The 20,506-nt window shown below is 39.2% G+C and overlaps 2 protein-coding genes across 2 annotated transcripts; one reads left to right on the top strand and one right to left on the bottom strand.

Moving 5' to 3' along the window:
* The first annotated feature begins 291 nt into the window (after window positions 1-291).
* LOC143847071 (DDT domain-containing protein DDR4-like) lies at window positions 292-17,665 on the top strand. Its single transcript, XM_077355742.1, has 12 exons — window positions 292-959; window positions 1,110-1,220; window positions 5,693-5,779; window positions 5,873-5,910; window positions 5,997-6,078; window positions 6,478-6,584; window positions 6,760-6,916; window positions 11,960-12,052; window positions 12,248-12,371; window positions 15,878-15,920; window positions 16,096-16,284; window positions 16,380-17,665. Exons 1-12 carry the CDS (start codon window positions 630-632, stop codon window positions 17,086-17,088), a joined length of 2,070 nt encoding a protein of 689 aa, XP_077211857.1. The 5' UTR covers window positions 292-629; the 3' UTR covers window positions 17,089-17,665.
* An 819-nt stretch (window positions 17,666-18,484) lies between these two features.
* LOC143847072 (AAA-ATPase At3g28510-like) lies at window positions 18,485-20,103 on the bottom strand. Its single transcript, XM_077355743.1, has one exon. It carries the CDS (start codon window positions 19,968-19,970, stop codon window positions 18,552-18,554), a length of 1,419 nt encoding a protein of 472 aa, XP_077211858.1. The 5' UTR covers window positions 19,971-20,103; the 3' UTR covers window positions 18,485-18,551.
* Window positions 20,104-20,506: the final 403 nt, after the last annotated feature.

Raw genomic sequence — 20,506 nt, forward strand, 5'->3', positions numbered from 1 at the left:
AGCATTCATTTGATTGGCACTGACATAGATAGGATCGGGTGTGCCCAAAAAATCAGCTCTATGATCATCCTAACCCTTCAATTTGTAGACGGAAAGTCATCTCAGGAGGTGTACACGATTATCGTTGAATGTGTCAGAAAGTTACCAGGGTGTAACTATATTTTTCACCTAATTTTTTTTCTTCAAAACGTTGGATTATCTCATATTTCTAGTTGTCTCTATTCAAAATAAATTTATTTTCATATTTTGAAGGAATATACACACTATACAACCCCAATAACCCCAATAAATCCTACATACGGAAAGGAATTCCGTATACTGTCTCCCTTTTCCCTCCCTCTCCCTCCACTGCCCTTTTTTTCCCCCTTCTCCCCCCTTTCTCTCTCATCGCTCTCCATCTCCGTCTATTGTCTCTCTTTCTCCACATTCGATGATGGGTTTGTATCCTTCTCAGCCATGTTTTTCCCCTCTCCCTCTTCTTTCTCATCTAACCCTAAAAACTCTCCCATCCTCTTCCTCTACATCCAAATTCCTCACGTTCCACTCTCTCTCCTTCTCCGAATCCTTCATCCTCCTCCGATCTTCTTTCTAATTCATCTCCACTACAATCTCACCTTTCCTCAGACCCTATGGCTTCCGAAGGAGGCTCAACGGTCGCGATCCACCCAAAGGCATCTTCCTCTGAGGATCAATGGCGGAGGCGCAAAGATCGCCTCCCTAGGGCTTGTACTTCCCGAACCTCCGCTCGCCTCTATGCCGCCATTCCAACCCCTGCCGGAGATCACCGTTCCGGCAACGCCGCTGCCGGAGATCGGCGTTCCTCCGGCGAGAAGGACGAGCAGAAGTATCAATGCAGCAAAATCATCACTCCCCTCGTTCACTCCCCCCCGCTTTCTCAGATTCCGCGCTCTTCTCTCCGGTCCATGTGGGAGCTCGCTTCCCTTCTCAATTTCTTGCACGTGAGATTTTACTACTGTGTTTTCTTGATTTATTAGGGTTTGTTGTTGTTGTTGTTTATGTTGGAGTATAAATGATTCAATAAGACCAACTTTGAAAGCTTAAGCTTTTCGATTAATTGGTTGTTTTACTGTTTACTTGTTTTCTTGTAGGTTTTTAGACCTCTTTTGAACATTAAAATTGAATTCTCTGTGGAAGAGCTTGAGACCGCCTTGATAATGCCCAATAGCACCTTGGATGATATTCACATACCTCTGTTAAAGGTTGGTTTGAATGAAAAATTCTGACTTTTTGATAATTTTATCTTGATTTTAAGATATATGTTGGTCTTACTTGAACAATGCTTGGAACATTTATGCGAATTGGAGATCCTTAGCCAGAGTAGTATAGTCTTAACTTTGGTAGGCAATTGGGCATGGGTTGTTGTTACTAGCTTGATAGGGAAGGTATATTTTTTTGTTGGGAATGTGTTTTTTGTGTTGGACTAGTATGTTATGCAAGGTTCTATCTTCTGCAGCTGGAAATAAGGGATTTTCATTTCATGCATTTGTAGTTTATGATTTGAATTTATGGAGAAAAATGTCATCAAACTTGAGCACAACTATTCCATTTTCATAGTCCATTGAAGCTGTAAAATATCAATCCCTTAATTTAGAGAAGTTCACAGATTATGTTTTAGATATATTGACACTATTGATTGAAACTGAGGAAGTTTAGGTCTCCTTTTCACAACTTTCCTTTAAACGTTAGGCAGGCTTATGGAGATTCTTTCAAAGAGGATAACAGGTATTGGATACTGTATAAATTCTTGTGTGTGTGTATGTGTTTCCCTTTCGAACATAATCTTGAAGAATTGAAATCTCAAGCTATCTCATGTACATAGTTGTCAACCTGTGACTCGACTCGTGACTCGATATCTTAATTTTATAACTCGTGACTCGACTCGACTCGTGACTCGTAAGAGTTTTTGACAAGAACATAAATTTAGTTGAAAAAAATATAATTCCATATCAAAAGATGGAGCATAGCAAAAGATGAAGCATGTAAAAAAGATGAAGCACTAAGCCAAAAATATAAATAGCTATATGCTTGTAACTTGCTTGCACAAAAATAATTAAGTTCTAGTTGGAACTTAATCATTGGTGAAAACACTTCCTTGCTTTAGACTTGTATCCACCATGGTTTTAAATTTCGGCCGAAATCTGAAATTTCAGTGGAGACCGAAACTGAAATTTGGCGAAATCCTTAGACCGAAATTTTAGAATTTTGGGGAATTTCGGTCCGAAATTTTGAGAAAATGTATTTAAAAAAAAAAAGAAAAAAGAAATGTTACCAAATTTCGGCCGGAATTTCGGAATTTCTAAATGAATTAAATATTCTTTTTAAATTTTTACCAAATTTCGGATTTCCGTGGGGTCCGAAATAGGTACGGAAACCGAAATTTAAAACCTTGGTATCTACCCATGATTTATGTATGTTTGGAAGGTAATTTGTGGTGGTTCAGGCTAATAACCCAAGAATCCAAGACTGGAAGCCTCCCTCACATGGTTTTTTGAAGCTAAACTTTAACGAATCTATCATGGGGAATCCTGGTCCTGCCGGAATTGGAGAAGTCTTGAGGGATGAATTTGGAGCTATGAAATGGGTTTTTGTGGATCCCATTGGAGTCTTTGGCTCTAATGAAGCTGAAGTGCTTGCTATCTACCAATGAATAAGATATTTTGAGAATGAAGATTTAAATAAGGTAGTGGTAGAAGGAGACTCACTTAGGGGTGTTCATTATTCTTTTAAAACCGAATAACTGAACCGTACCGAATTGGTTCCTTCGGTTCGGTTTTTTTTTTTTTTTTTGAAAATTCGGTTATTTCAAAAAAAAATTCGGTTAACCGAAATAACCGAAATTATGATAAAAACCATTATTTAAAAAAAAAAGTGCTATATGGGCACTCCGTTGGATGATCAAAACCGTCCATTTGATTGATCACAACTTAATTAGTTGTGCTCAAAAAATCATTTCGATTGGATGATCCTAGCCCTCCGATCGAAACCAAGATTTTGCTTTTTTCCCTCTCTTTCTCCAACTATTCGGTTGTAACCGAATAACCGAATTTTTAATCGTTTCGGTTTCGGTTACCGAAATTTGATAACCGAAATTATTTCAGTTATCAAATTTCTGTTATTTCGGTTCGGTTATAACCGAATAACCACCCCTAGACTCACTCAATGTGATAAGGTGGCTTAGTGGCTCGCATTCCTTCCCTTAGAGATTTGCCTATTTCTTCGATGAGATACAAGATAGAGTGGGGGATGCATCGATTTCTTTCCATCATGTTAGGCGGTTAGCTAATGGTGTGGTGGACATTTTAGCTAGAGATAGTGTCTCTAGGGAGATAGTTGAGCAATTTGATTTTCTTTCGCCTTGACGCTTGCAGTGGGGCTTGTTCTTGTCTTTCTTTTTCTTTTTCTCTCTCTTTATTTGTATAGACCTCCTCGGTCTTTTTTGCCTTTAATGCAATTGCCTACCATTAAAAATAATAATTATTAAGTTCTAAGTTCCAACTTCCAAGTTTTCAACCATCAAAACAAGAAAGCCCATGCCTAGCGACTCGACTTGACTCGTAAGAGTCTTATTTTTTTTGACTCGACTCGCAACGACTCGTAAGAGTCACCATACGACCCGTAACAGTCTTTAACAGAGGTGACTCGCCCATGCGAAATCCTAGCTACTCGACTCGACTTGACTCGAGAGTTGACTTGTATGACTCGTAAGAGTTTGACAACTATGCTCATATCAGCTTTGTTAGACCATTGCTATGCGAGTTCAAATTGTCAAGGCATTCATTTACAGTCAGTATACATTTTTTTAGAACCTTAGGTTTTTCATTTTGTATATGTATGTGTTAACTTACCAACTTCTCCAAAAGCTTAAGCTGTTGGAGAAAGGCGTTATTTATCTTTTATACTTTAGCACTTCTCCGCACGTGTGGCCCACGTGGCAAACACGTGGCACATGTGGTCCCACTTTGGGCCGACCATCGCATGTGGATTTTTGCTATCCTGGAGGTTTGAACTTGAGACCTTTGGCTTTGATACCATGTTAACTTACCAACTTCTCCAAAAGCTTAAGTTGTTGGAGAAAGGTGTTATTTATCTTTTATACTTTAACAGTATATACATGTTCTTGATAGATAATGGGGCTGTTCTTCACGGGGATAGCAAACTGGGATTTATTTTATCCTCGGATAGACTTGCTATCCTCTGTTCACATTGGCCTTTGTTCTTAGATAAAATATTACTATTACAAAACTTGATGAATGGTAGGCAAGATACTTTCAAGATATAATTATCCAGGAAGGATAGCCAATCCCATGAACAACTTATCCAACGATTTATATCCCCACATGGAACAACCCCATTGTGCTTGAGAATACTTGCCTTATGCTTGACCAAGTAAAAATAAAAACTTAAACTAGAAGTTAGAGAATAGCCAAAGCGTTGGTGTGTGTGTGAGAGAGAGAGAGAGAGAGAGAGAGAGAGAGAGAGAGAGAGAGAGAGAGAGAGAGAGAGAGAGAGAGAGAGAGAGAGAGAGAGAGAGAGAGCTGCACCAGACCAGGTCCAACAGACAAACTTGTGATTTGTGATTTCATGTAAGATCAGTACAGGATCTTGGGATCCTTTTCTATCATATAGGAAGGGCCGTTGCACAAAATGCATTTCTAAGTATTGCCCCATAGATCCTATATCTATCTATGTGAAGAAGAAATCATGTAAAGGCATTAGCAAGTTCTTTTGAAGTTGGGCGTCATCCGGCAATGAGATCCCATTGCTATGTGAGTCCCTTGGACAAGATGTCCCTGGATCCCCTTTGCTAAAGAATCAGCAACGTTACATTGTTGACTTCCCTAAGAACATGTCTAAATGAAATATTCCTTCTCTACAAATATCAACAATCTCACTAAGGACATACCATATTCTCCATGATCTCTAATCTTCTAAATGAATTGTCTCTTCCCCTCTAGTGTTCCTAAACACCCCTCTCACTCCTGCTGGCATGGGTTCCCAAAGGGACAACCTAGTTCAGTTTGATGGTGTTCGAGGGAGAAGGATCATAATTAGCGGCCCCCATCTGTTTCGCCAACTGCTCCCCGGTCACTTCCCTCCATTCCCGAAGAAGACTTGAGTTGATACGCCCCAAACACCTCTCTTACTTTCACTCAACCGAACTTGCCATCTTACTTGAAAGAGTTGCGACATGCTTTGATCCTTGGGATGCTTCTTCCTTACTCATTTCTTGTTCTCGCACGCCATTGATGTTTTGTGCCAATGATGTGAATTTTTCATTAGAAATTGTGGTTAACTAATTGATGCATGATTTCTCTACACTGTTAGTACCATTGCCGACTTTCTGCATTTGTAGTTTGAACTTAAGGTTCGCATAATAACTTCCAGAGTCAGCTTGGAATGTTGACTGTGCATTTCATTAATGAGCTGAAGATATCAAATGTGTCTCCTATTGCGGAAAGGTTGTGATGTGTTTCAATGTGTTCGAATGCAATGTGGCTGTTACAAAAAGTGGCATGAGCTATCTTAAAAAAGAGAAAGAAGAAGACGGCTACAGCTATGGTGCTCGTGCCATTCATACCATTATTGTCTAGGAAATGTCAATGTATTTATAATATGTATGAAATGCCACCGTGATTTGTCGTGTGCGTAATCCATTTTTTAATGTCTGCAGGCGATTCCTCCTGTTACCCGAATGGCACTGGGGCGTGCCACTTGGGTGACAGTATTGTGCAGAAAGTTGAAGGACTGGTGGCATTGGGTATGTCCTTCTATTTTCTAGATATTTCGCAACTTGCAAGTGGCAGTGCCCTTCAGTAATCTTCCTCTAACTTTGCTTGATTTATACTTGAAGGTTGCAGACGGGGAGATCCCAATTGTTGCATCACATGGGTGAGTAGTATCTTTGCGCCTATGGAGTCCATGAAATTTTGAAACAAATTTCTTAATTGACATGTTTGTAATGTTTACTTGTCTAGAACGGAGGTCGAAACATACAAGACACTTGATCCTGGGACTCGTGTACTGATGTTGAAGGCACTGTGTGACATACGCGTTGAGGTATCATAATTGATGGAAGCAGTTTTTTTTTTTTTTAGTGCCTTGATGGGAACAGTTCATACCTTATATTATTGTTGCTATTCAGTGTTCTTTTTTGCTGGTGTGCAGTGAACTGTAATTGTGAAGATGAATTTTATCTTTGTTGTCGGTTTAAATTATATTTTCTCCAAGTAGTATTTTTCGTCTTATGTTTCGTTCGATCATATGTTGCACTTTATGTTACTTATCCTCTTCAGAGGATCAGAGGCACTGTTTCATTCTTCTTTGTTCATTGTTAGAGTAAATAGCGGTTTAAACCTGCAGTCATAATGTAATGAGTGACTGAGGACATTGATATTGATGACATTCCATACCATTTTAACATTTATTCTGTTCTCAAACTTGGTTTTCATTTCACAGCAAGAGGATATTCGAAGCTATATTGATGATTCCATAAAACATGGGGTACAGCCTTCAGTATTTCGTAAAGAACGAATTGGGGGTGATTCTCATGGAACTTCATACTGGTAACCAAAAAAAGTCTGAATTTAGCAGATCACCTTATTCGTTTAAACTTTGTTTAATTTATGTAAAGTTGATATTGCCTCCGAATGTCCAATGGAAAAGTTTTGTTCCAAAATTTTCTATTTTGTACATTGAAATGGAGATTTTGCTTTATGCATCTGTTTCTCTTCCATGCAGGTATGAAGATGATCCTATCATCGGTCATCGATTGTACCGAGAAATTAGGAAAATTGAGGTAAAGAAGATGAAGGGAAAGGGAATGCCTTCCCATCCTATAGTATCTTGCCAGTGGGAAACAGTTGCGACCAATTTAGATGAATTCCAAGAAGTTTTGGTAAGTTTTTTGTTTGTATTTTCTATCTGCAGTGTATTAAATGTCGTCATTCCAGAGTTGCACTGATGCGCTGTTGGTGGTGATATTCTTGCTGGATTTTCCTTTGTAAGGGCATTTAAATAGGATTATAGATATATTCAGTGCACATGTAAAGCCCTTATGCATATTGGTATGCTCGGTGCTATATACCACACTCATATAGTGAAATTTCTAATTCAATACTTATTTTGGCTGGTGTGCCATGGCCTACCATAGCTTTTGATAGAATACTAAAACTGGTACCATAATAAACACTCGTACTTCCATCAATATGAAGTAGCCACTGTAGAAAGGCTATCCATAGTTACTTAGAAACCTGTTTTTGGGAGTTCAATTTTTCCAACTGTTAATCAACAGATTCAATTTATGCTTATGAAATGTTACTATGGGAGATTTGTAATGTTTCATTATTGAAACCTTGGCTATGCTGTTTTACTATTGAAACCATAGTTTTAAAACTCCCTCTTGTCATCGTGGACTCCCCCGAGTTGATTCCCTTTTCCCTTGGCCGCGTTCCACTTTTTGTCACCGCGTTCCGCGTTTTGCCCTAATTAGTCAATAAAAACTCCTTTGACTCCCCTGAGTTATGACCGCACCAACCAAGTATTTAGCATCGTCAACCGCGCTCTTGGCCTCATCCGTGCCGAGTCGACAAGGATTTTTCTTGGCCGCATTTTGACCAGCATCTGTGGTTTTAAACACTGATTGAAACCTTGGCTATGCATACGATACTTGTAACCTTGTTACTTTTTTTTTTTTTTTGAAACAAAAAGTTCAATTCTTGAATGTGTTATTGATTGGGGAAACCGAAATGAAGATGGTAGAAGGGGTTTGTTCAATATGTTAGTCCAGATTGCAAAGTGGTTTCTTGGATTAATTAATATTTAGTTCAGTCTTATGGTGCTCATTTCCTGGGATTCAGCTGTCCTTGTGATTTTGTGTACACAAACCTTATCAATAAATTTAAAAACCAGTTGTTTTGGGAAAGTTACTAATAGCCTACCGGTGAATCTTTTAAACTCGAGGTACTATGGTAGGGCTTTTCAATTTGCCTGATTGCTCGAGACAAAAACTAGTAGAATGCTGTTTTTTAGTTCTATGTTCAGTGTCTCATAGTTGATAGCTGATCTTGAGTCGGTAACTTCTAGATTTGCTTTCTTAAGGTGAATTTAACCCAATGGTTTGTCTCCTTTGACTATGCATAGATTCATAGATTAATCGCTTTATTTTATGTACCATATGGAGGGAATATTTTTCCCTATTCTATTTCAGTTCTTTCTCTTGGGTGATTTCTAGCCGAGGCAATGTTTACTGGGTCAGCATTGATTTGCCGTAGTTGACGTGGTTGTGGACCTACAAAGCCAATCTCTGACTCATCTAGTGAGACCTGGTTTTGCCTTGAGTGAGTTCATTTTTTTTTTTTGAATGATACAAGGATTATATTAAAAGGAAAAAATTTGTACAAGCTCGACTGAGTTGGTCACAACATGAGGAGTTGAGGACAATAACAAAAATGAAAATGAAACAATCCCCTTCTTGTGGAGGAGGAGAGAACTCTTAGAGTATCCTTTAAATACCCGAGAATTGCGTTCTTTCCATAATACCCATATAGTGGCTAAAAGACAAACCTTCCAAAGGACCCTCGCTTTTTTCCTCCTTGGTACCAGAGGCCAACATTCCAAAAGATCAATGAGCTTTGGCAGGGAAGACTCAATACAAGCCGAATCTAGAAATGATGCTGCTCCAAACCTCTCTTGCTATCTTACAGTGAATGAAGATATGATTGACTGATTCCCCTTCTTTTATACAAAATGTACAATGGTCTACAATCATTATATCTTGAGCCCTCAAGAAGTCAACCGTCTGGATTCTTTATAAGACAGTGACCCATCCAAATACGCATACCCTGAGAGGAGCTTGGATGCCCTAAACTTTGGCTACTTTGGAAGATACAGGGCAAGATACTAATTGATTGTAAAAGGACTTGACAGAGAAGTCCCCATTCGAGTTCCAGGTCCAAACCCTTTTATCTGCACCAGAAAGCTTAATGTAGCAATTGCCTGGCTATTTGTTTTAAGCAATTGTTTGCTTTTACGATCATTTCGAGGCTTACAGTCTCTATTTTTACCTATATCTGAAGCTCTTGAGTAGATTCTATATTTAAATTTTATTGGTACTCAATGTAAAAAATGAACTAATGGTTGCTTCCGTCAACCATGAGATTTCTAATGAAATTGAGTCATAAAGCTTGTTCGAATTGTAGGATTTAAGACTCGAGTTGTAGGAGACATGACATCATATGATTTTAGAATAGGGTTAGATAATCTTTATGTAGTGAGATTTGAGTGGGATTTGACTTGTGTGGCAGGATTTGAACAATGTTACCGGGATCGCCCTCCCACCCTCCGACCCGCAAACCGGGCTCACCGACCCCAAACGTGGGTCGTTTTCGACCCGAATCGCCACAAATGGCGACCCAGGCGACCCGTAGGAAAGTGAGAGATGCATAAAGAGAGAGGGAAGAAGGGGGAAAGAGAGGAAAAAAAAACAACTCTCTTTCCCAACTTTAATCTAATCATACCTCATTGGAGGCTGTAAAAAAGAAGAAACTGAGGAAAACGTAAAGGGATGTTCCGACAGAAACTTTTACTGAAGATCACCAATCGAAATATAATCTATACACAATATTGTAAAACCTCTTTCCCTGCTTGTTTTTGCAGGGATGCGATTTGTTAATGGCATAAGAGAGGAGGGAAAGGGGAAACCGTGGAAGGCATGCAGCCACTTAAAAATCCTAAACAGAAAATCTGACCACAAGCCTACTGATATTGGCACAACAAGTTTTAACCTCTTTTTTAAACAGTTGTCGAATGTTATCTCTTTTCCCAAAAATTGATATTGGCACTACAAGTTTTAAAATCTTTTTTAAATAGTTGTTAGATGTGATTACATTTCCCAAGAACTGTTAGCAGCCACCAGTTGATATGCTTGACCGCCATATTTAAGATAAGGCCGAACAATGCTTTAGCATCTCTTGGCATAACATTAAATGAGAGAGAGAGAGAGAGAGAGAGAGAGAGAGAGAGAGAGAGAGAGAGAGAGAGAGCTACATTAATACTCCAAACTGACCCGCGACCTCATATATAGCGAATCAACTTAACCTATCCTCATCGTACTGCGTACCGGGCTACCATCGTATCCCGTACCCGTTCCCGTACCGCGTACCAGAACGAACCGCGTTCTAGGTTACCTTGGATTTGAACTGTGGATCATATGATTTTTGAAAACATTATTATCAAGGCTTGAGGTATCAACGTGGGACAAACTAAAGCCTAACACATGCTATGGGCAGAAAAAATTGATTGAGCTTGATTACCTACTTGAGACTGTGTAGATTTCTAGCTGATTGATCCCATAAATCAGGCTCTTCAAGACATTAGGGTCCTAATTCTCTGCAATATTCAATTCGAGCCAAGTTCAGTCATTTCAATTTTCAATGGACATAATGTCGTGCTTTTGGGTTCCTCATATAAAATTATTGACTCTAGAGATATGGTAATATGGAGAAGACAAAATTGTTTGAATCACGGGCAAAACCGGAAGCGCCCATATTCAATTTAAGCCAAGTTCAGTCATTTGAATTTTCAATGGACATAATGTCGTGCTTTTGGGTATTTGTTTAAGCAATTTTCCCCTTTTATGATCATTTCAAGGCCTGCAATCTCTATTTTTACATATTTTTGAATTTTATGCCATTTAGGTCTCGAAAGGTAAATATAGTGTATGATTAGTGTTGAAATAGAGATTTTACTATTTTAGATTCTAATTTCAGTTCTTATGCCTTTAGGAAAGGTTCAAGAGGAACCTGTTGCAACTTGTTGCCTAAATTTTGTTGATTGGCTAACTTAAGTGTATTAATGTTATACTGTACCATTATGTGTTACATAATTATGTTTATATGAATTGCATATGAAATGTGATTTTATAAATATTTATATGATTACATGTGAATTGTGGTATGTACTGAATTATCAAACATGGTACTAGGTCTTTGATGTTGTAGTTTTAAAACTCCTGCCCGTCTTCATGGACTCCCCCGAGATGAGTCCCTTTTCCCTTGGTCACATTCCGTGTTTTGCTCTACAGAGTAAAAAAAACTCCTTTGCTTCTCCCAAGTGATGACCGCGTCAACCGCGTTCTTGGCCGCGTCTTCACTGAGTCAACAAGGATTTTTCTTTGGCATCTTTTTTAAACACTAGTTAAGCCATTATGGATGTTTTTTTTTCGGCTGATGTGATGGTTTTTGAGTGTATATCTGTGCTTATTGTGGCACTTCCTAAAGGTTCTTATTAAATGTCCATATTTTTTTTGAATGATAAAAGAGGGCTTAAATGTCCATCATTTACATTTAGAATTCCTTCCGAAATTTCCATCTGAAACCAATATGTTTCCGTTTCATCTTAAACAAGGGTGCATCGATTCAAGGCGTAAAACTCATGGAGTTTATGGTGCTTATGAACGTTTTGACTCACAAATATTTTTTTATTTCTTTGAGTTTTTTCCCCCTTTAAGCCTTGGTGCATAATTAGGGCAGAGTGGAATACAATAAAGGCTTTTGAGGGCCTAATTCAGTCCCATTTGAGAACTTTCAGCATTTTCCCTTTCTTGTGATCATGGTTCATATGAGAAGGGTTTCGGTATGTATTCCGGTGGAGATGGAAATAGAAACATTTCGGTCGTTTCATGTCGGTTTCAGTGAAAATTTACAATTATGGACATGTGTGCCTCATCATATGAGACATATGCTTCACCTTTACGGTGTGTCCCATTTGTGCCTCAGACATTTTTCTATGCCTTGCTTTGAGGCTATGCTTTGCCATTTTAAACCTTGCCAAACATTCTCTAAATGTGAATATAGGTTTCAGATTCCTCCCTGCTCTATTTCTTCTCAATCTTTGCCTTTTGTTTAGTAACTTTTGTTTGATCTTGCCCATTTGTTTCCAGGAAAAGCTTCTGGTGAGTAAAAATAGGACAGAGGCTGCACTTGGGAAGAGGTTAAAAATTGAAATTCTTCCGGAGGTTGAGAAAATTTACAAGGTATTACCCTGTTGTCAGGCTCAAAATTTATTTATTTGATAAGGTTCATTTGTCCTTTGCATTGTCTATGTACATTGTTTCTTTTTCTTTTGTGTGAGGATGCATGTAATTCTGTCAGTTTTGTTTGCTTTTGCAAGTATAGGAAGATTTTGTGTGATGATTAGATGCTGATCTTCTAAGAACTATTTTGTACAGAGGAAACAGAAGTTGCTAAAAAAACAGCACAGAGAAGCCATCCTTCTGAATAGCTATTTGGGTGCAGATGGGCTTGCTACTGGACGTTCCCTTCGGGATAGAAAACCTGTCACCTATACTTTTGGTAAGAGCATTGCATTTGTAGTTTTTTGTATGACATCAGTTATCTGTTGCTTCATTTGATTTTGTCGAGTAACTCCTTTAGATGCCATTATTTTCTCACAAAATTGCCATTTTAGTGTATAACCTAAATGAAACCAGACATTTTGGAAAAGGAAAAAATATAGACTGAGTAATTTACTCTTCTAAACTTTGATTCTCTTTATTCTTCTTTTATTCCTTTCTAAATGTTGGCCTTAATATGCCGTTTCCTACATTTTTTAAATGATGCATGTTGTATCCGTTATTGTACTGGATCTTCGATTGCCACTGGATGTAGGATTTTTACTGTACTAAATGAAAAAAATCTGCTAATATTTCTTTTAGATGCATTTGATTACAAAGCAAATGTATATGGCACCCTAGGTGGAAAATTTTCCTTACTTTGGGCAACATAAACTTTGATATATCACAATTTCTATCTTTGAAGGGTGCTGTCATGTCATAGGTATGTCGTGTGATAAGGGGCCGTGGTTACAGGCAGTTATCAAGATGCCTGTCTACATCGCTTTGTAACCTTTTAACACTTTATCAATAGTTAAAGGTCACATCTACTTGTATTTGTTCTCACTGTGATATTTTTTAAGGCCCATGCATTGCAAAGATAAGCATACTGCCGCTTTATAATGACTGATGTAAAATTTATCTGAGTCTCCAGACACACAGTTTCTTTGTACTTTTCAACATTTTTGACATGGATTAGACTAGATACTGAAGTTTTTTTTTTGTTTAATTTCTGGAAATTGTGGTATTGGGGCCAGCAGACAAGGGGTCTTAAATTTAGTGGGTAAAACAATTTAAATTACTCAATCTTGATTGTGTATCTCCATTTCCATGTCAGAAACAGGAATTTGAAACATCTTTTGTTATTAACAATTTCATCTATCTTCATTTAACTTTGCTTGTCTCTAGACTCTCTACTATTAGGGTCATTGGTCTTGCCTTGTTTTTTAGCTGATTCGTGTCCTCTTAAGCATCAGAAATTCATTATTGTCCATTCATAAATCTCTTGTTCTCCAGTTTTTTTTTTTTTTTTTGGGTAGTGGTAATATTATCAAGGGGAATTTCATAAATCATCTTTTGTTATGATCGTAATTTTCTATGCCATGGTAGGCGCCATTTATCCCACTTTTTGCAAGGGCGCCTGTCAGTCTAGCATTCCTCTATTATTAATAATAGGTAAAAGTGGTGAACGAGTCCCAGGACTGAGGTGGTCAAAGTATAAGCAAGATAACAAATCCAGAAAAAATTACAGTAGAAGGAAAGCAAAGAGAGCGATCTAGTGGGGGATGTCAAGGAACTCCAAGTGGTGTCAAAGAACTCCAAGTGGGGTCTAGAGACTCCCGAGCGGGGCAGCCGATCAGCATCAACATTAGTGGACCTCCACACATGCTGAAATTGCACCTTACGACCTTCAATCCCTTCTAGGATTTCTTTGACCTCATTGGCAAATCTCCATGGGTATTGAGATCCATTTTTTAGGATTTCATTCAACACCACTCTTTTTTAGGATTTCATTCAACACCGCTCTTTCCTCTGTCCAATGATCCCTTCGAAACCTCCCTCGCCTATGTGAAATATTTGGAGTTTCCTTGCTACACCACTGGTGCTGGTTTTCTGCTGGATGGCTTGCCCTAATAGAATCCTCACGGTTGATCGTATATGCCACAACCATAAATCATCGTTAATCATTGTGCGTTGTGCCTTTTTTTTGAATAGTCCGGGTTTGTGCGTTGTGCCTTGTTGATGCCAACTATGTTGACCGTATACCGCTTCATTGTAGTTTTACTTGTGAACTATGGCATTTCATTTTTGACCTATTTAGAGTTGGTTAGGTTCTCCCTGGCCTCCGAGAGCTAAAGCACTCTCAGGCCTTCTTTTTACTGTTTTGTGTTTTGACTGGTTTGGAAAGAAAGAAATAGGAGAGAGAATCTTCAAAGGCACTTCGAAAGGTGCTCAGGATGAAAAGGCAAATTCTCTCGATGATAGTTTGGTGGGCAGCCAATCTTCGTGCCTTCCGGGTATTCTCGTTGCCTGAATTCTATAGATCTTGGGAGGAAATTAGGATGAGTAGATGCTTTAAGGAGGGTCCACGACCACAATGGGAACCCCCAGAGAAATTGAAGCTCAACTTTAATGGCTCGAGTTTCGGCAACCCAAGATCGATAGGTATTGGGTATCTTCTAAGAAAGGATAATGGTTCCACAATTTGGGCTTTTCTTCTCCCGTTGGAATTAAATAGGGAAAATTACATATACAGCCCCCGTGGTTTGGAAGTTACCAACGACACCCCTCAACTTTTCGTGGGTTTTTTGAACGTGACGGAGTGGACGGAAAGGGGGAAATGACCGTTATGCCCTCGTCTTCCCCAACTGAAATTAGGGTTTTCATACTTTAAAACTGAAAATTAGTGTTTGATTCAAACCCTTGTTTATTTATCAACATAAACCCTCGATTTAGGGGTTTAATTTGTCTTCATTCACATCATTATCATGATTTGCGCATAAACCCTAATATTTTAGGGATTTTCTTTTGTTTTTATCAATGTTTTTTTTCTTGAAATGTGGGTTTGATGTAGCCATGGGGTGGGGTTTCATTGTTTGTGGTGGAGGTGACGATGGTGGCCAGAGATGGCGACGGCGACGGCGACGACGGGAAGTGGTGTAACCCTAATCGCTTTGCAAATCCCTTAAAACCAGTGATAAAGGGTATTTCTGTCCTCAAAATATTAACCATGGTTAGTTTTAGTGATTCCGTCAGGTTAAACTAACGGACTGTCAACGGAGGGGGTCTACTTAAAATGTCAGGAAGTTGAGGGGTTGTCTTTGGTAACTTCCAAACCACAGGGTTTAAAAGCGGAAAATGGCCAAACCACAGGGGGTCTATCTGTAATTTTAGTGGTATTATTGGAGTGAAGACTTTGGATCATTCACAGTTAGATCAGATGATCATAGAGGGATACTTTCAATACGGTTTGGTAGTTGAGAGATGATACCATGTGCCTGTAGAGATTTCCAGACGCCATTGAGGAGATCCAGGAAATCCTGGATTGTCATAGTGCCAAGATCACTTATGTCTGGCAATCGGTTAATTCTAAGGTCGATAATCTTGCATGCTCTAGGGCGACCATGGAGTGATCCAAATGTTCAATCAGGCCATTTGAGTTAGGGTTACTCCCAGCGGCCGGTTACCTTTTCGATTTTTCCCTAACGCAACCTTCAGACTTGTTATTGTATTTTATTTTATATTTTCTTCTATTTTTTCCCTCTCTCTCTCTCTCTCTATATATATATATATATATATATATATATACCTGACCACCTTGGTCATTTGGCTATGCTCCTTCCATTAATAAGACTTCATCATTAAAAAATGCATCTGTCTTGGTGTAATTTTGGTTTTAATTTCTCACGATTTTATCCTACTTGTGTGGTACTTGGTACCTGACGGTTATGTCAAACAATTTTGCAGATGATTTTGATCGGTCAATCAATGAGGCTATAAAAATAACCAAGTAAGGATTTCATCACTTTGGACCATAACATATTTCTTTCACTGCGTCTAATAATATCTTGTTGGAAAGAAACACCATTTTTCTTTAATGCCATTATTTTTTTATTTGGATTTCTTATGCCATTATATCATTGCTTTGGCTGCAATTTTATTATTTGATCTTCGGTATCTTCTAGGAAAAGACAAACCTCTCCTGAACCTGTTGTTAGAAGAGAAGTCATTGCTAAGCCCGAGGCATCTGCAAATGGTAGATGGAATGGTCCATCACAAGTTCCTCAACAAGTCTCCAATGATTCCATGTCTCCAAAATCATCGGATTATGATGAAACTGATGGAGAGAATAAAGCTGGACTGTTGGACCGCAAGTATGTTTTGTCTTTCTGTGTTTACTTTCCAACTGACTCACATGTCTAAAATTTTTCCTGCATGTACTCACTTAAAACTAAAACCAAACATGTAGCAACCGGCGGAGGCAAAAGCCACAAAGGTATTCAGAGAAAGAGTTCGTTGAAGCTCTTTCAGATAGTGAGGCAGGCTTAGACAGTGATGATGATATAGTTGGAGAAGCAGTATATGATGATGAATATCTGAGAACCCGAAAACAGAGGAAGGTGTTCAGCAGCTCGGAAGGTGACGAAGAGTACCGTTGGGATGAGGCAAATGTGGAAGATGAGGAAGATGAGGAAGAAGAAGATTCTTTGAGTATCAGTGAAGATATTGAAGAGCCACACAGATCAAAAAATTTTCCAAGTCGCAGTAGGAGGGGGGCAAAGTTGAGGTCTGTTGATGAACTCCAGTCAGGACTCAGACGGAGCAAGAGGGCTACCTCCACCCGTATTGATTACCGTCAATACGAGATGTCTGATTCAGAAGCCGATTCAGCGGGACCCGATAAGTCCAATGCATTAGACGTACATTCAGATGCAAGCAATACTGTAGAATACTCCTTTGGAAGTCAAAATTCTCAGGATGATGGAGACAAACATGAAACGAAAGATCAACAACAGATTCCAGACTATGTCGAGACTACCGACAAAGAGCAAAGCCAATCACTTCAGAAAGCAAATGCTCCTCCAGGTCAAGAAGGTCATGGTGTACGTAAAAGACGATTTCTGGATCTGAATGAGCTTGCTCCAGACACCATAATGAAAGATGAAGACACTGACTAAGTTTTTGGCATTACTAAAGAAAGAGAATCTCCTTGTTTCTACCTCTCCGATGTCCAAATGTTGTCTTAAAGACCATCTGGTTTCCCAAAGTGAGGGTTGTACTATCTCTATGTGAGGCGTAAAATCATTCTAAGTTTTGCTTGCACACGAAGGGGGTTATTGAGAACCTTCCAGTGGCCCATGCTATCAACCATGCCAATGTAATCTATTCAGTGGTTTCCAGCAGGAGCAAATGATGCTGAGAATTTGTAGATAGGTAGTCATCCCTCAGCAATCTATTACTAGACCGGAAAGTTGTAGGGAGATCTTTTGGTTTGTTCCTTGTTCAACTTATCCAATGTACACTACCACTAGAAGGCCGATACTGTTAGATAAATTTGTGGGCTTTGATTGCAAATCCCTTTGTTTCATTCTAGAGTTGCTGTACATGGTCTCTCTCCTAGAAGGATTTGGTTGGCAGAATGGTGAAATCCACTGATGCTTTTCTTGTTGTAATCTTGTAATAGAAGCATTGTTCCTCCTGAGGTAAACTTCATTTTGGTTATTAAAGATAAACAACATTCTCGGATTCTTGTAACATTGCATTTTCAAATTTCCATAATTCTTTTACACTACGATGACAACATATTCATTCAGAAGAAAAGGTATGCCTGTTGGAACTGCTTCAATGTATTGCTATTGTAATCCTCTCTTACCACTTACTTGATAAGAGGGCCATTTTTTTAACATGGTATCCATCCTATGTTGCTACTTCTGATTTGCTATTTAACAGCTTACACAAATGAATCTTGTTTGATCCTCATGGTTTCAAGCTTGGTAGATAAATCATTCTGTTGGAAGAAGGCCCGCGTTTAAGTTTCTTTGGTTATTACTTGAGTTTTTACATGGTTTGCTTGCATTGCTGCGAGGTGTTGCCCTTGATATTTGATCCAACGATAGGGGGTTATTGTTGGATCAAATACCTATGTTGTACTCCCATTACATTGTTCCACGTGAATAGGAAGAAGTCTACAATTAACTAGATAACTGTTGTTAGAATAGAGGGAGTTCCGATAGGAAATTGCAGAAATGCACAATACTAAGCTCTACCTTGCAGGATGATGCATTTTTTCAATTTGATAGCAACATTGATCCGTTATTGGTCGTATTGCTTCTGATACAAAGCACACGAACAATGGAAGAATTTTCTCCATCAATCATCGGGGTTTTCTAATGAAATCACGATTTGTTTTATTAATGAATAGCAAAATCTTTATACTTTCTTGTTTGAAAATTTTAGCCATACCAGAATCAACCACTTTCTATACTCTAGAGGAGAAAAAGTAGAGCCCAGAGTAAAAGAACAAGGTGAACTGGCCATATAACCCAGTATGCAAAGCTCACCCTTTCTTGTTGGTTTAAAAAGAGTTTATATTTTCTCTCAGACTTCTCCAGTCTCACATTTTATGTCCTTGCTGTCTGGATTATGCTGTTTTCTTTGATTGAATTGCTTCTTCCTTGGCCTTGTGGAGGTTGCGAATTAGGTTTCTGAGGCAAGTCTCGGCAATTTCAGCACTAGTAGCGATGGAGGACTTGGGCATCAGGTTTTCTGCTATGTTTGCAGGGGTGATGTTGGTCTCTTTCATCAGTTGGCAAATGGTCTCAAACAATGGATGCGAATCGAGGTCTAGATAGTTCTTGGCGAGCACCTTGAATCCCTCAAAGCTACAGTAAGATAGCTCTATGTGTTTGTCCATCCGACCACTCCTGATCAGAGCAGGATCTAACTTGTCCACATAGTTAGTGGTGAAGATGATGAGACGTTCTCCTCCGCAAGACGACCAGAGCCCGTCAATGAAATTGAGAAGTCCTGATAGGGTGACTTTGCTATCACTCTCTTCTTTGTCTGGTTTAGGAGGAAGCTTCTTCTCATTCTCGTCGTCATCCTCCTTTTTCTTGTTATCTTTCTTCCGTTGGCCAGAAAGGTTCAGAGAGCAGTCTATATCTTCTATGATGATGATCGACTTGCTTGTGGTCTCTATGAAGAGTTTCCTCAGCTCTGTGTTGTTCTTCACTGCTGTCAACTCGAGGTCGTACACGTCATAATCCAAGAAATTGGCCATGGCGGCTATCATGGTAGATTTTCCGGTGCCAGGTGGGCCATAGAGCAGGTATCCTCGTTTCCACGCCTTCCCGATCTTTATGTAGTAATCTTTTGCGTTGCTGAACGTCAATAGGTCTTGTATGATCTCCTCTTTCTTTTCTGGGTCCATGGCCAGTGTCCTGAATGTTCCTGGGTGCTCAAAGGGTACATGACTCCAAACAGCTGATCTGTATCTGTGCCAATTCTGGCTGGGATTATTGGTGTATAGCCTTCTTTGCCGGTTTCTCAGTCTGATTGCCTTACCTTCTTCAATGACATGCGTCAGATACTCATCCATGACAAGCTCTCTTTGGCTACGGTGGAACGTTAGGCGGTAATATCTTTCCTCTTGTGGCGGGTACGGAGACATATGTTGGGTCAATGGAGTTTTCTTGCCGGAAGTCCACCGGAGCTTCACACCACGGAATTCGTCGGAAACCTCCTCGTAATCGTCCATGCTAAAGACAAGGTTTCTGCTACCTTTATCCACTTCGAACTTGAGTCGCTTGGCCTCCTTGGAGGACTTGCCAATCAAGTAGGATTGGATTGCGATGTAGGCCTCGCTGCGCTTGAATCTTGCGTCGCTGTACTCTTGGATTGTGATTTTGATGTAGGGATCAAAGAAGCCCATCAATCTTCTGGTGTATCTTCTCGCCAAGATTTTGAGCTCAGTGGGGAAATATCTGTGAAAAACTGCCGAAAAGAACATGAGGCTAGCAAGGGTTGATCCCAACCCAGCCCATGATCCTTGCTGCATCATGTCTCTGTTTGGTTTGCTATTACTCTTCTCTCTTCTTGCTCACAGAGAGAGCCAAAGACTTGCTACCTTGCTCCTTAAGAATCCCCCTCTATCCTTCTCTCTATATACATTTATCTAATATATGTCCCTATATATGCCGACGAAGTTGTCGGTGTAAAGTTTTTGGCCCACAACTGGTGCCATATTTAAGGTTCCATTCAACGTTGGCCTGCCTTGTACACACCAGCCGCCAGCGTGTTTCTTTTTCTAGGAAGCTAGTCTAGCTTGTTTTTTTCTCAGGTAGTTGGTGATAGATATAGTTATAATATTATTAGGAAGCTTCTTGGAAGTTGGTTAGAGTTTTTCTTTCTTAGATTAGTAGGAAATGTCTTTGTTTAAATAGTAGCTTTGTCAAAGGAAATAACACAGAACTACAAGTTTTGGACTCTGGTCTCTTTATTTATTTTGGTTGCTTTCTTACAGGTTTTATTTCACGAGGTGGCTGGTCTGACATGACAGACCAGCTGGGAAATGCCTTTTGCAATGGACCTTTCTAT

The sequence above is a fragment of the Tasmannia lanceolata genome, unplaced genomic scaffold, assembly GCF_043159265.1.
Source record: "Tasmannia lanceolata isolate RefF3 unplaced genomic scaffold, GAP_Taslan_0.1 ptg000015l, whole genome shotgun sequence".
In the NCBI taxonomy this organism is placed as follows: Eukaryota; Viridiplantae; Streptophyta; class Magnoliopsida; order Canellales; family Winteraceae; genus Tasmannia; species Tasmannia lanceolata.